The sequence below is a fragment of the Phacochoerus africanus genome, chromosome 6 (assembly GCF_016906955.1).
Source record: "Phacochoerus africanus isolate WHEZ1 chromosome 6, ROS_Pafr_v1, whole genome shotgun sequence".
NCBI lineage: Eukaryota > Metazoa > Chordata > Mammalia > Artiodactyla > Suidae > Phacochoerus > Phacochoerus africanus.
In genome coordinates, this window is record NC_062549.1 from 39,457,524 (window position 1) to 39,473,056 (window position 15,533).

The following is a 15,533-nucleotide window of genomic DNA, read 5'->3' on the forward strand; positions in this document are numbered from 1 at the left end:
AGAGCAACAAAGAGAAGGAATAATAATTTTTTACATACTATTTTTCTCCATAATTAATGCTATGTAAAAATAGCTAACTTTCCTTTTAAATTTTTCTAAATAAGAATGCATATAAAAAAGGGTAGTACATATATATTTATATTATTACAATAATACCTTCCTCCAAAATGCTTAATTGGCTCCAAACAAAATTTATAAAATTATCATTTAGGTCATACAAAGTCATAAGTATTGCATGGAAATAACATGAAAATGTTTTATGATTTTTATGATATAGATTAAGGATCAATGAACTTTTTCTGTAAAGGGTAAGATACTTAATATTTTGGGGTTTGCAGGCCACATACAATCTTGGTCACTTAGTTAAAACATATAAAAACATTCTTGTCTTGAGATCTGTACATAAACAGATGGATATGGCCCACAGTCCAGAATGTACTCATCCTTGATACGGATCACTAATGACCATAACTATATCACAAAACTGCTAGCAGAGTTATTTTAAAAGTTCAAGTCTTTTATTTTTATAATCACCGCAGTAGATCCACCCCAAATAAAAATTCTGTTTCTGTTCAGTATCACCTATACCAATGCCAAAATCTCACGGCGGAAGGGACTTTTTTTTTTTTCAGTATGAGAGGGAGGGGCTATCCCTTTTTTCCTCCCTCCTGACTACTCGCTTCAAACCCACTCACTCCTCCAGGATGAGGTCCCCAACCTTCCTCAGGACTGACGCGTCTCAGCCATTTCTCTCCTTTTCTAACTCCTTTGTATTTACTGTATTAAGCCTCTGCACCTGTCAGCAAGAGTCCTTCACAAAAGTAAGATACTTCTAGTAAATAATTTAGAACCTCATTATATTTGTTATACTGATTTTCTTATGTATGAGTTTAAAGTTAATTTTTCAGGGAGTTCCCGTCGTGGCTCAGTGGTTAATGAATCCGACTAGGAGCCATGAGGTTGAGGGTTCAATCCCTGGCCTTGCTCAGTGGGTTAAGGATCCGGCATTGCCGTGAGCTGTGGTGTAGGTTGCAGATGCGGCTCGGATCCCAGTTGCTGTGGCTGTGGCGTAGGCTGGTGGCAACAGCTCCGATTCAACCCCTAGCCTGGGAACCTCCATATGCCGCAGGAGCGGCCCTAGAAAAGGCAAAAAGATTATAAATAAATAAATAAATAAAGTTAATTTTTTTCAAGGTCCTTAATTTTAATTCAAGGTCCTTATGTCCAGTGACTATGACTTCTATTTTCCCCCTCCCTTCTATACAACCTTCTCTCCCTCTCTCCTCCTCTCCTTTCCTTCTTACCTTCTTTCCTTCTTATAGATTAGAAAGTACTCCACATCCTTAGCAATGTCTAGATCAGGGGTCACTAACTAATGTATTAGTTTCAAGGACTCATAATTTCATAGTGTTCTTATGTTCTACCCAAAAGAAGGCACTTGAATTCATCCTCGAAGAACATGCAGAGATGGGAAGAAAGGAATTCAAGGCAAAGGAACTCTACGATCAATGATGTGAAGAAAAACAAGTATGAAGTGTGTAAAGACTTACTCATTTTTGTCAGACGATAGCACCTGGACAAGACTAGTGGGGAACCATGTGGGGGGGGCCCCAGGGCCAGGGAGCTGAGAAGGAGCCTGGATTCTATTGGCACTGGGAGGGGACTGAAGGTTTAGGGGCACTGGGTGGGCTTTGAAAGCTAGGCTTCAGAAAATTAACTTGATAGGGTATAATGGAAAACCTGAACTAGAGAAAAGAGAGACCACGGAAAAGGAGGAAGCATCTGAAATGCTGGAACACAAACGCAATAGAGCTTTACTGCTGATTAGATGTGGGCACAAGGACGAGGAAGGAGGACAAGGTGTTGGTGACATTTTGGTACCTGGAGGTGGAGGGATGATGCTGTCACTAAAGGTGAGATAAAGAGCTATCCTAAAACCAAAGGTCTATGTTTTCCCTTTCTGGAACTTCTTCTTTCCATCCCTGAAAATGCCGTTCAGACCACCCACAGTATACAGACACATGTATATGACAGCAACATGGATAGTTTCAAGATAAACCAGCTCTGTTAATGTCATTGCATGTCTCCTGAGTATATATTCATATATATGTGTGTGTATACCCACAGACCCACATACACACACATACACACACACACACACACACACACACACACACACACACACTGGTCTGCCAAACTCTTAGAAGTTTAAAATCAAGTAATTTCTGATTTCATTCATGTATTTAGCAGACTATGGTGAAACTCAAAAACTTGAGAGAAATAAACCTTTTTTTCAGATCTAAAGAATTTCAATGGTTGGGGAAATTTCAAGCCAGAATCACTTCAGTTTAAACCCATTTTTTTTTTCTTGAAGTAGAATATATTATAGAAAATGAATGAGCTTCAAAATAGTTCCTTTAGGAGTCCAAGATGTATAAATTCTAAAAGCTCCTCCTTAAAATACACATTTCTCCAAACAAGACATATGGATGGCCAAAAAAATCCCATGAAAAGATGCTCAACATCACTAATTATTACAAATGCAAATCAAAACTACTGTGAGGTACACCTTACACCAGCCAGAATGGCCATCATCAAAAAGTCTACAAATAATAAATGCTGGAGAGGGTTTTACACTTACACTTTTGCTGTGTTGGTGGGAATGTACATTGGTGCAACCACTATGGAAAACGGTATGGAGGTTCCTCAAAAAACTAAAAATAGAACAATCCCACTCTTGGGCATATAGCCAAAGAAAACCATAATTTGAAAAGATACATGCACCCCAGTGTTCACTGCAGCACTATTTACAAGAGCCAAGACATGAAAACAACCTAAATGTCCATCAAACAAAGGAATGGATAAAGATGTGGTACATATATATAATGGAATACTACTCAGCCATAAAAAGAATGAAATAATGCCTTTTGCAGCAACATGGATGGACCTAGAAACTATCATGCAAAGTGAAGTTAGTCAGACAGTGAAAGACAGACATCATATGATATCACCTATATGTGGAATCTTAAAAAAAAAGGATATAAATGAACTTATTTGCAGAGCAGAAATAGAATCATTGACTTTGAAAAACTTATTACCTAAGGGGACAGGTGGGGGTGTGGGAGGGATGGGCTGGGGGTTGGGATTGGCATAGGCACACTGAGGTATATGGAATGACTGGCCAACGGGGACCTGCTGTATAGCACAGAGAATTCTACCCAGTATTCTGTGATAATCCATGTGGGAAAAGAACCTGAGAGAGAATGGATATGTGTATAAGTGTGACTGGGTCTTTGTTGTACAGCAGAAATGATCACAGCTTATTATTATTATCACAGCTTACTATCCCAATTAAATTATTAAACTGTAAATTAACTATACTTCAATAAAATTAAAAAAAAAAGAATTCAATTACTCTCTCACCCTCTGGATCAAGTGCAAACTTCTAAACATGGTTTGTGCCTTCTTGTCCAGGCTCTGTCTCGCTCTCTTCTCTGCTCCTACCACTGTGCATCTGATGCAGCAGCCACTCTGAATGCCTCTATGTTTCTCCAGGGTGCTGTGCCCTCTTTAGCTCCAGCTTTGGCACGCCATGGACTCCCCTCCCCTCCACCAACTCTTTTTTCTTATCTAGCTCTTCTTAGTCTTTAGGTGTCTGCTTAGCTGTCATTTCTCTCATGCAGTCTATCCTGACCCCTCCCCTAGGCAGGCTTAGGTGAACTTCCTGTCTCTGCCATAAATGGTTTGTTTATTCCTTATCAGAACACTTCACACATGATATCATGATTGTAGTGCAGTTGTCGGTGTCCTTTAGATTGGAGTCTCAGCAAGGTCAGGCTGAATCTTCTTAATGGCAGTAAACGTAATGCCTAATACAGTGCATGAAATGGTAGATGCTCAGAGAATATTAATTGAATGTCGCTAGATCTAGAGCTCGTATCTGATGTTCTTGTCCACCGCAACATACAGAAGATGATGATACTGACCCATCAACCAAAGGACATAATCTGGAATAATCTTATTCCCCAAGAACAATGGTGGCCATAAGAACGGAAGTGGTGAAAGAGTTGGGCATAAGACGTGGTCTTCCTTTTGCACAGTGAGGAACTATATTCAGGGACCAAGTTCATGACCTTAAACTTATTCCAAAGCTCTAAATAACTGAAACAGAGTAATAGAGACTGACTTTGTCAAATGATCAAAAAGGATATAAACACAACTCAGAAAACAGACCTCTCTCTGATTTTGGTGATTTACATGTACCAGCTGTGTTCCTTCTAATCTGGAAAGGCAGGGAGAACAATCCAGCAGCAGCGGGTTGGACCCTCTGATCTGGGAATTCTCCTTTGATTTGACACAGAGTATTTCTGAGCTTGTACATTTTGCCCTCTCTCCAATGTTGTTCTTGACAACACCCATCTTTTTTTTTTTTTTTTTTGTCTTTCTAGGGCCGCACCCACGGCATATGGAGGTTCCCAGGCTCGGGTGTAATTGGAGCTGTAGCTGTCAGCCTACATCACAGCCACAGCAACACCAGATCCGAGCTGTGTCTGCGACCTACACCACAGCTCACGGCAATGCCAGATCCTTAACCCATTGAGCAAGGCCAGGGATCGAACCTGAAACATCATGCTTCCTGGTCGGATTCGGGTCCACTGCGCCACCACGGGAACTCCCCATCTTTTTTTTTTAATTTGAAGTTTAGTTGATGTGCAATATTGTGTTAGCTTCAGGTATACAGCAAAATAATTCAGTTATATATATATATATTTTCTTCTTTTTTTTCTTTGCCATGGGAGTAGCAACATTACAACAAAAATACCTACATGCATATATTGTACTTTATACACTGTATTTTACACAGATATGATAAAAGTATTTGTGATAGACTATCACAAAAGCCACATCTCTTTCCTTTACATCTATATATAACCTATTTATTTATATATTTAATATCATTTTCTATTACAAGATATTGAATATAGTTACCCGTGCTATACAGTAAATCCTTGTTGCTTATCAACTTTTTGCATAATAGTTTGCCAAGGATTGGACCCGCAACCTCATGGTTCCTAGTTGGATTCGTTAGCCACTGAGCCATGACGGGAACTCCATGCAGGTATATTCTTAACCCACTATGCCATGGCGGGAACGCCAATGGTTTGTATCTGTTAATCCCATGCTACTAATTTATCCCTCCCCACTTCCCTTTCCCCTTTGGTAACGATAAGTTTCTTTCTGGTGCCTCTGAGTCTTGTTTCTATTTCATCTATACATTCAATTGTATTATTTTTTAGATTCCACATCTAAGTGAAGTCATGTAATACTGTCTTTCTCTGTCTGGCTTATTTCACTTAGTATGATATCCACTAGGTCCATCCATGTTGCTCTAAGTGGCAATATTTCATTCTTTTTTATGGCTGAGTTTTACACACACACACACACACACACACACACACACACACACACACACTTCATCTTCTTAAGCCAGTTGTCTGTTGATGAGCCCTTGGGTTGTTTCCATGCCTTGACTATGTAAATAGCACTGCTATGAACACTATTGAAGTTCATGTATCTTTTTGATTTAGAGTTTTTATCTTTTCCAGTAATCCCCAGGAGTGGGATTAGTGGATCATATGGTAGCTCTATTTTTAGTTTTTCAAGGAAACGCCAGACTGTTTTCCACAGTGGCTGTACCAATTTCTATTCCCACCAATAGTGTAGGAGGGTTCCCTTTTCCCCACACCCTCTCCAGCATGAATTATCTGTAGGTTTTTTGATGATGGCCATTCTGACCTGTATGAGGTGATGTGCCATTGTGGTTTTGATTTTCATTTCTCTAATAACTAATGGTGTTGAGCCTCTTTTCATGTGTCTGTTTGCCGTCCATATGTCTTCTTTGTAGAAATGTCTGTTTAGGTCTTCCATCCGTTTCTTGATTTTTTTTTTTGTCTTTTTGTCTTTTTGGGGCCACACCCACAGCATATGGAGATTCCCAGGCTAGGGGTTCAATCAGAGCTGTAGTCACTGGCCTACACCACAGCCACAGCAACGCCAGATCAGAGCTGCATCTGTGACCTACACCACAGCTCACGGCAATGCCAGATCCTTGGCCGGCTGAGCGAGGCCAGGGATCAAACCCACAACCTCATGTTTCCTAGTCGGATTCGTTTCTGCTGCGCCATGATGGGAACTCCAATTTTTTTATTTTGATATTGAGTTATGAGCTGTTTGTACATTTTGGCTATTAACCCTTTGTCAAACCCATTGTTTGCAAATACTTTCGCCCATTCTGTAGGTTGTCCTGTTGTTTTGTTGATAGTTTCCTTTGCTGAGCAAAAGCTTTTAAGTTTGATTAGGTCCCATCTGTTTCTACTTTTCTGTGGGAGTTCCTGTCCCCTATCTTAAATGTGGTCTTGTATTTCTATTTGTGATCTTCCACTATCACCTTCTTGCCTCAACTTCGCTTTTGCCTAATTTTAGTCAGTGTCAGACCACACTGTCTTCCACATTCCCGGGTCTGAGAGCTTTGGTTGCTGCCATTCCCACGGCCACTATCAATGCTCCTGGCTGACTCAAGGTCTCAGGATGTGGCTTTCAAATACCAGCACTCCCAGAAGGATTTGAGACATCCAGGTAGGGGGGTGGGCTCAGTAGGAACAGGGAATGCTAACCTATTACTATTTCTCTGGCATACATGAGTATAGCAGAACTAGAATGTTTAAGAAAATGGTCACTCGGTAGGTGGAATTTTTCTCAGGCCACCAACTAATGTTGAAATAGAAAAAGCACTCTCGATCACCAGGGCATTCTCCTTTATGCGGCTGGATGAAGAAGGCTTGTGCCAGGGGCGTTTGCCATGGGCAGCCTGGCACAAAGTACTCTGGAGTTTTCAGGATAATTAAGAAAAATTTAAACCAGAAGCATCAGCACTTTTGATGTATTTACACTGATATTATATGCACAAATGCCCAGCAGTCCACGGCTGCCTTCTTACCTTGTGTAATTGGTAATACTGGAAAGCACCAATTCCACCTTGCTCTTCTGCAGTCCAGAGCACCAAACGCAGAGTCCTCTTTGGACGCAGCCCTGGAGAAAATAATACAATAAAACTAGTGATTTTTCAGTTGATTTTGAATTTTTAAAAACTGGCAGGGCCCCCTCATCTGCATTCTGGAGGCAGAAGGAACTCAGAGGCCTTCACCTCTTGCTGGAGTGCTTACCTGATTCAGGGTGTAGCTGACATGCAAAGGATTACCCCCATGGCTGACCTGCAGAGCAGGTTAATGAGGAAAGGGGATGTGACAAATGCTGTCTGCAGGCCAGGCAGTGAGAGCATCTATTCACATCCTTAGCTGGACAACCTGCTCAGCAAAACCCAATGGACGGCCAAGTTCATTGGGATGTTAGATTGCATCCAGAAAATGCAGTTAGAAAAACTCTAGGCAGATCAGGAGGTCTTCCAATGACTGACTGAAACCCAAACACTTGTCTCTGCTTTAAGGTAAGATGTGTAAGGGATTGCTTCTTAATCTAAATTCCCAAGTATAGCTGGCTGTCCATCCTTAGCAATGTAAGGATTGTGAAGCAGATACATTTATGTTTACCCATTGTCATGTTCCTCTTCTTCATGGAAATAGAAGGTCATTTTAAGGTCAGTGAAATGCATGAGGATGGCATTTCACTCATCTTGTTATTGCACAAACAGCCTGGTGGCAATTTCATTAATTTGGGAAATACAAGTTTGTATCCTGCAGTTATTAAAGCTACTGGCAGATCTGGCATATCTGACATATGGAAATTCCCAGGCTAGGGATTGAATCAGAGATGAGGCTACCAGCCACAGCCACAGCCAGAGCAATGCAGGCTCTGAGTGGCATCTGTGACCTACACCACAGCCCATGGCAATACCGGATCATTAACCCACTGAGAGAGGCCAGGGATTGAACCTGTATCCTTATGGATTCTAGTTGGGTTTGTAACCTGTTGAGTCACAACACAAACTCCCTAGAACCATTTCTGAATGACTATGTTGGCTCAGTAAATGTTAACTACATGGCCAAACAGTATGCTAAGTGTTCCACTTTTGGACCAAGAATTAAAACTGGTTTCTGATTTGGACCTGATGATATTGTTTCTGAAAAATAACAAAGGCAGAACAACGTGATATTGGGCTTGAATCTAATTAAGAAGATCTGTCTTCTTAGAGTTCCCGTCATGGCTCAGAGGAAATGAATCTGACTAGCATCCATGAGCACATAGGTTTGATCCCTGGCTTCACTCAGGAGCTTAAGGATCTGGTGTTGCTGTGAGCTGTGGTGTAGGTTGCAGATGTGGCTCAGATCTGATGTTGCTGTGGCTATGGTGTAGGCCAGTGGCTACAGCTCCAATTCGACCCCTAGCCTGGGAACCTCCATATGCTGCAGGTACAGTCCTAAAAAGACAAAAAAATAAAAAATAAAAATGAAAAGATCTGTCGTCTTGCCTCACTACCATAGGGAAGGTAACCATAGGAAGGACTTTAAATGGCTCAGAGATGGACCCACCACAAATGGCAAGTCTAACCACCAAGTACTGCCACCCAGGCACATGGCTTCTTCAAGAAGCAGGCTGGTTGACTGCAGCCTGGATAGTAAACGGTCCTGGGAAAGAGAGCTCTGTCCTGCCGTCTCTGAACACCAACAGGTATACCCCTTTCACAAGGCTAGTGCTAAGGCACTGAAAAGGAGTTGTGTTTTTCACTGAATTGAATATTGTGAAGCTACTTTACACTTGAGCATTTTCACATCTTTAACATAATTAAATGAACACACGTTTTGGATGCAGGTTGACCCGAGTTACAATGAAAGCCTAGACAAGCAACTTCCACATTCAACTGTTCAGGAAATCCCACTGGGGTTTTCTTCTAAGTCCATCCAGAATCCAATTGTTCACCTCTGCTGTTCCTCTGGTCCAAGCTCCACCCTCGTTTGCCTGGACTGTTGCCGCTGCCTCCTAATTCGCCTCCTGGCCGCCATTCGTGCCCCTCTGCAGGTGATGGTCGACCACCCAGCCAGCAGGACCCTTCCTAATGTCAGCTTCTAGAGGAAAGGGATTTAAGCTTTTTGATCCAGTGTGATGCCCCAGTGCTTTCTGGCACACATGGTGCCCAATAAATAGGTACTGAGTGAATAAATGAGTCCATAGAGGGGTACCTCACTTAGGGTAAAATTCAAAGCCCTCGACCACTGTCCCAGCCTCATCTCAGAAAACTTTCCTGCTCACTCATTTACAGGCCAAGTGGTTATAGATGAAAAAAGGCGGACAAATAAGGTGAGTCCTGCTATCAATAGGTACTGGCTGTGTAACCAGTGGGAAACTGATGCACCTGAACTTGAACTTCCTTATCTGAGATGATATAACAGTTTCCCAAGGTGGTTGTGAGGATGAAATGAGATGTGATGTGATGATGTATGTAAGACAGTGTGTGTCTACCAGACATTCAATGAATGAATTATAAAAGCACATGATGGATAGCCAGGCACAGAGCATACCCTTTTAGCCCTTTTGCCCCCAGGGAGAAGGGGCATCTAAACACTCAAGATAATCTTCCAAAATCATTCACTTGTCTGCTGAAGAGGAATCTTGAGGTGCCCACTGCCTGCCCTCCCAGCATCAAACCACCTACGCACATTCAGAGCACAAACAAACTGTCATTGGAGAAAGAAATCTAATTAGTCCATATAAAGATCACAGTCACTGGCTCCTCTAGCAGAAATGTGCTTAACATCAATTTAAATCAAATGACGTTTTGATTGCAACATAAAAAATAAAAATAAAAAAGGATAAAGTAGGGCAAATGAAAATTTTGAATATTTTTAAGTCCGTAAAAAAGGAAAAAAAATGTTCTGTTTACATGTTTCTGTATCTACCAGCAAAACAATACCAAATTATTAAAATGATGGCTAGATCAAGGGACAGTTAGCACAAGTTGGAGAAAAATGGACTTTTAAAAGCAAATGCCCTGAATATCCCCATAGATTTGGTGTTCCATTTGCAAGTCATTATGGTACAAGATTAGTCTCCTTCATGTTTCAAATCAGCCAGATGGCCAGTGATGTTACATTAAGATAACAAAAGAGTAACTGGTTTGGAGTGAGGAGCTCTAAGGCCTCCAAACAACAGCAGTGTAGCTGGTGCATGGCTGGCCCTGAAGAGACAAAGAGAGCCACCTCTAGCCCTGGAGAAGCTCAGTCCTCATCTTACTCCATGATCAAGGTGAAGGCCCAACAGATGAGGTTAGGAAACCAGTGGTTAAGCAAATATCTGACTGATTTCCAAAGTTTCTTTTCTGCTCTGACATTCCGACTGTCCCTGGAACCTAAGAGAAATGTATGGGGCTTCGCTCACTACTAGACCTCGACCCTAGCATGGAGCTCGGACCCCCAGGCCACCTGAATCCACAGTTGGGCAGCATGGGGCAGCAGGAAGTGTTGGCCATGGAATCTCAATAACCATTCGATTCCCTACCCAACCACTTCTAGCTCTGTGGCTTTAGATTAGTTACTCAATCTTTCAGAGCCTGAGATGCTTCATCTTACACAATAAGGAAAAGGGTAATTGCCTCTTTACCATTCTTGGGATTGTCAAGAAAAGTAAATGCTGCAACTAGAGATTCTCATACTAAGTGACATAAGTCAGAAAGAGAAAGACAAATACCATATGTCTTATGTGGAATCTAAAATGTGGCACAAAGGAAACCTATTTACAGAACAGAAACAGACTCACACACATAGAGAATAGACTTATAGTTGCCAAGTGGGAGGATGAGGGAGTGGGATGGATGGGGAGTTTGGGGTTAGTAGATGCAAACTATTACATTGAGAATGGATAAGCAATGAGGTCCTTCTGTATAGCACAGGGACCTATATCCAGTCACTTGCGATGGAACATGATGGAGGATAATGTGAGAAAAAGAATGTATATATATGACTGGGTCACTTTGCTGTACAGCAGAAATTGATGCAACATTGTAAATCAACTCCACTTTAATAAAAAATATAAAAAAAGAAAAGGAAATGAGACCAGGCATACACACATATATAAAATAAAGCGGTTCCTGGCACAAAGTAGGTTTTCAAGTGTTGTTTGTTAGCATTTCTCTACATAACTCCACACGACTTTTCAGTTTGTGCCAATGATCTCCAGGAAGAGAACTAGGAGAGAGGCATCTTTCTCATTCCTCTTCCCTAGGAACCGTGGAACATTTTTTTTATACACAATGCACACCCAACTGAGGGAAAAATGCAAATCTCATCTAGCTCGTAGAAAAACACATAACCTCTTTCAGTATGGAATACGCCCTCATTCCAACATAGAGCATATCCACATCCAAATAAACAGAAAGTGTCTCCGCACTTTAAAAACTGAGGGCTGATGAGAATTTTTAGTTTCTGAATAAAGTCAAAAGCTTAATAGACCTGAAAACTAAATAAGGTTGCTATCAAATTCTTTACCTTTTCAAAATAAAATAATTTATTGTGTATTTCAAATCCAAACTGGTTTTAAAAGCTTGGAATTTTAAGTACATAAAATAACAAAAATAGGAGTTCCCCACTGTGGCGCAGCGGAAACGAATCCAACTAGGATCCATGAGGTTGCGTGTTCGATCCCTGGCCTCGCTCAGTGGGTTAAGGATCCAGTGTTGCCATGAGCTGTGGTGTAGGTCTGAGATGCAGCTTGGATCGGGTGTTGCTGAGGCTGTGGTGTAGGCTGGCGGCTACAGCTCTGATTCGACCCCTAGCCTGGGAACCTCCATGTGCTGTGGGTGTGGCCCTAAAAAGCAAAAAATAAAATAAAATAAAAATAACGTCCCCTACAATAAGAAAGCAATAACACCGAGAGCAACACAACAAAGTGATATAAGAGGTCAAACACAGGGCTCTTCAGTTCATAGTAAAACTGGGGTAAGTGACTATCTCAGTAGTAATGGTAGCTCACTGCCCTGGCCCTGGCTCAGTGGTATGCAGCACCAACCTGAGGCAAGCACGTGAAATGTCTTAGAATTGGAGGTGAAAGGGAGGACTCTGGGCTTAAGAGTTGGGCCTCATTGAGACTTTGTCAGCAGATAGGCAATGCATTTCCCCAAAAATATAATGAAACTGCCCAGAGATCTCTTGACCTCCCAGAATTTCTATTAAGAACTTCAGAAGGTACAATCAACCTTTTACAGCATTACAGCTTTCCTCGAAAGAACATCAACTCCTGATAATATGTCAGAACTTTGTCTTTGTTTATGAAATATGACATACATGCCTTTCACTTTCATTTTACCGAGGAGAATAATAATGCGATGGGGAAAATAGGCCTATGAGAAAAGATGACAACAATTTGGAGTTTATTTTTTGTTAGTATCGCATTTAAAGATAAGAAGGCTGAGCATTAAACCAATCAATGGAGACGGTCACCTGACTGTCCTTCACTTGCCTGAAGAATGGGACAAAATAAAATAGGCTTCGATGAATCCAGCCTTGTGGATAGAGTCCCCAGTCTACAATAGAACCATGAATTCTAAAGAATACCATTTGTTAATAAACTATATTAACCCAACTGCCTGTTTACTACTCTGTTTCAGTCCTGCCAGAACTGTGTATTAAGTACTGTTCTCCATTCTGAGACCTAATTTTGCAGAGAAAACACAATTTTCTCTTACAGCAAATGTACTCATTTTCCACATAAATGCATTAGTTCAAAAATACACTGGTTGCCCAGCTCTCCTTTATCAACAATTCAAAAGAGGAAGCCTTCATTTAAAGAGTTCTATTAGTGCAGTAGAGTTGACTAGTACAAATGTTGTTATCTGAGTGTGAGAATACATAGTGATATTAGCATATAAATTGAGTGTGACAGGGCAATAAGCATAGTGGTTAAGCACATGGGTTTCGGGGTTGAGACCTATTTCCACCTTGGACAAGTTACATAATTCACCATATAATACACATTCACTGATTTTTAAAAGTAAGGGATCTGGTTATACAAAGGTTAATTATTTTAGTGAAGTAAATTGCAACTACTTTTCTTTATAGGCAAGAACAGAAAATTGCTTGGAGGAAGATCTTTTGTTCTTAGAAGAATGACTTGATTTTTCTTTTTTTTTCCAGGGGCCACGCCTGTGGCCATTATGGAGATTCCCAGGCTATGGGTTGAATGGGAGCTGCAGCTGCAGGCCTACACCACAGCCACAGCCACACCAGGTCTGAGCTGTGTCTGTGACCTCTACCACAACCCATGGCAATGCTGGATCCTTAACCCATGGAGTGAAGCCAGGGATCGAACCCTCATCCTTATGGATACTAGTCAGTTTTGTTACCACTGAGCCACAATGGAACTCCTAAGAATCACTTGATACCTTTCTTAGTTGTGCAACCATAAGGCAATTAGGTATTTTGGGGGGCACTGGAGCAGGGCAACAAACTTTTTTTCAACTCTTTCTTGCTAACTGCTACCTCTTGATCCATCTGGAGGAACACCCTGGACATTGGACATGAGATAAATCAGAGTGTAAGGGGAGCTGAGGGTCTCCTGGGAGGAAAGCACAGGGTCCTCACCCCTGCTTCCTTGAGCTGGGGGCCAGGGAGGAGAGAACTGTTGGGTCAGCATGACAGTGACTAAAGTCTTAGGGCAGAGGCAGATCCTGGAAACCACTAGAACAAAGTGACCTTGATGAAGAGAGGAGCCTCGGCTATTGGCCTGGGTGCAACATAGTGGCCTAAGATTCAAAAGGTGGGCTAATTTTAGTCTAGCATGTGGCCAAGACCAGAAGCTCCTCCAGATCCAGCAGAGGTTATGAGTTAGAGAAGAGCAGCTGGGGATGGGAACAAGAGAGCTGGAACCTCGCTTCCCAAATAGGCACCACTGTAACTTAGGGGTGCAAAGAGGGCCATGCAGCCAGAAGGGATGGCAGTCACAGGTGGACCCAGCCACAGGTTCCTGGAGGAGGACTGACCCCATTTGTCCTGATAAAGCCCCAGAGACCTCAAGAGGAGTTAATACACTTCCTGCTAATAAGGCCTGTGGAGGCTTGGATGATTAGCTATAAAGGAGATTAAAGAGATGTGATCATATCTATAATCTATGTTTGTGGAGCAGGCCATAAGAGTTATAATTTCCATAACTCAAAGGGAACAGTCTTACCTTATTATAACAGTTAGGATTCTATTAGCCAGGAAAATCACAATTAATCATTGCTGAAGTAGAAACACTGTGGCTACCAGAATGTGAAGGTCATTTCTGGCCTTAACCTAGTTTTCCGCTCTTATCTCCTGCTTCTTCCTCTCATTCTAAGCTCCAGCCACATCACATCTCCTACCAGTCCCTGAACTGAGATGCCATGCTATCACAGACTTCTGGTCCTTTGTAGATGCTCTTCTTCCTATCTAGAATGCCCCTTCAACTATTCCATCTGGAAAACTCCTATTCATTCAACAAAACCCATCACTAACATAAAGTAACACATTACTTTATCTGGGGAGGCTCCCTTAACTCTAGGGAAAAACTGGTTGTTGCTTTCTCATTGTTCTTCTAGAACTTCATACAGACTTCTCTTTTCATTTTTAACCACACTTAACTGTTGATCTTCCCACTAGACTATTAATTTTCTAAAACTTCCTCATTTCTCTTTTTCTTTCCTTCTTTCTTTCTTTTTTTTTGTCTTTTGTCTTTTTTGTTGTTGTTCTTGTTGTTGCTATTTCTTGGGCCGCTCCCGCGGCATATGGAGGTTCCCAGGCTAGGGGTCGAATCAGAGCTGTAGCCACCGGCCTACGCCAGAGCCACAGCAACGAGGGATCCGAGCCACGTCTGCAACCTACACCACAGCTCACGGCAACGCCGGATCGTTAACCCACTGAGCAAGGGCAGGGACCGAACCCGCAACCTCATGGTTCCTAGTCGGATTTGTTAACCACTGCGCCACGAAGGGAACTCCCCTTCTTTCTTTTTTTAATGGCCACACCTGTGGCATTACAGAAGTTCCCAGACTAGAGGTCGAATTGGAGCTATAGCTGCCGCCCTATACGACAGCCACCAGCAACACCTGATCCGAGCCACATCTGCAACCCAGGCTGCAGCTTGCATAGTGGGAACTTATTTCTCCTTTCCTTAATCTTGGTCATGTATCCGATATGTAACAAATTCTGAATAAGAGTTTATTGACTAATTGAATAAATGAATGAGTGAATATGTTTAAATATAGCTACTGCCTTTTCATTTAATCTAAAGCATACTAGTGACTCCTCAGTTCAGAAAGTAAAGATTTGCTCTTTTTTGTGAAACCAAAGCCCAAAACCACAGTGAAACCACCCCAGTAGCCTAATTAGATGTGCTTCAACTTCCACGTTTGCTTCAGTTGCTCTTACGCTTACCTACTTTCTTAGTACAGATGGATCTCGTCAAAATGATTACATCAATAGCTTTTGTCAAGTCATTAAAGAAACACATTATGGTCACAGAAATTTTTTCAACAACTAATTATATTAAATGATAAGTATTTGCACTTT

General features: G+C 41.7%; 1 protein-coding gene across 2 annotated transcripts in view; it reads right to left on the reverse strand.

Moving 5' to 3' along the window:
• The window catches only part of CPQ (carboxypeptidase Q), a 373,724-nt gene that overhangs the window by 98,188 nt on the left and 260,003 nt on the right, over window positions 1-15,533 (reverse strand). For both annotated transcript variants that reach the window (XM_047783560.1, XM_047783561.1), the window contains exon 5: window positions 6,998-7,089. In XM_047783560.1, coding sequence (XP_047639516.1) covers window positions 6,998-7,089 — 92 coding nt within the window. The remainder of the gene's footprint in view (window positions 1-6,997; window positions 7,090-15,533) is intronic.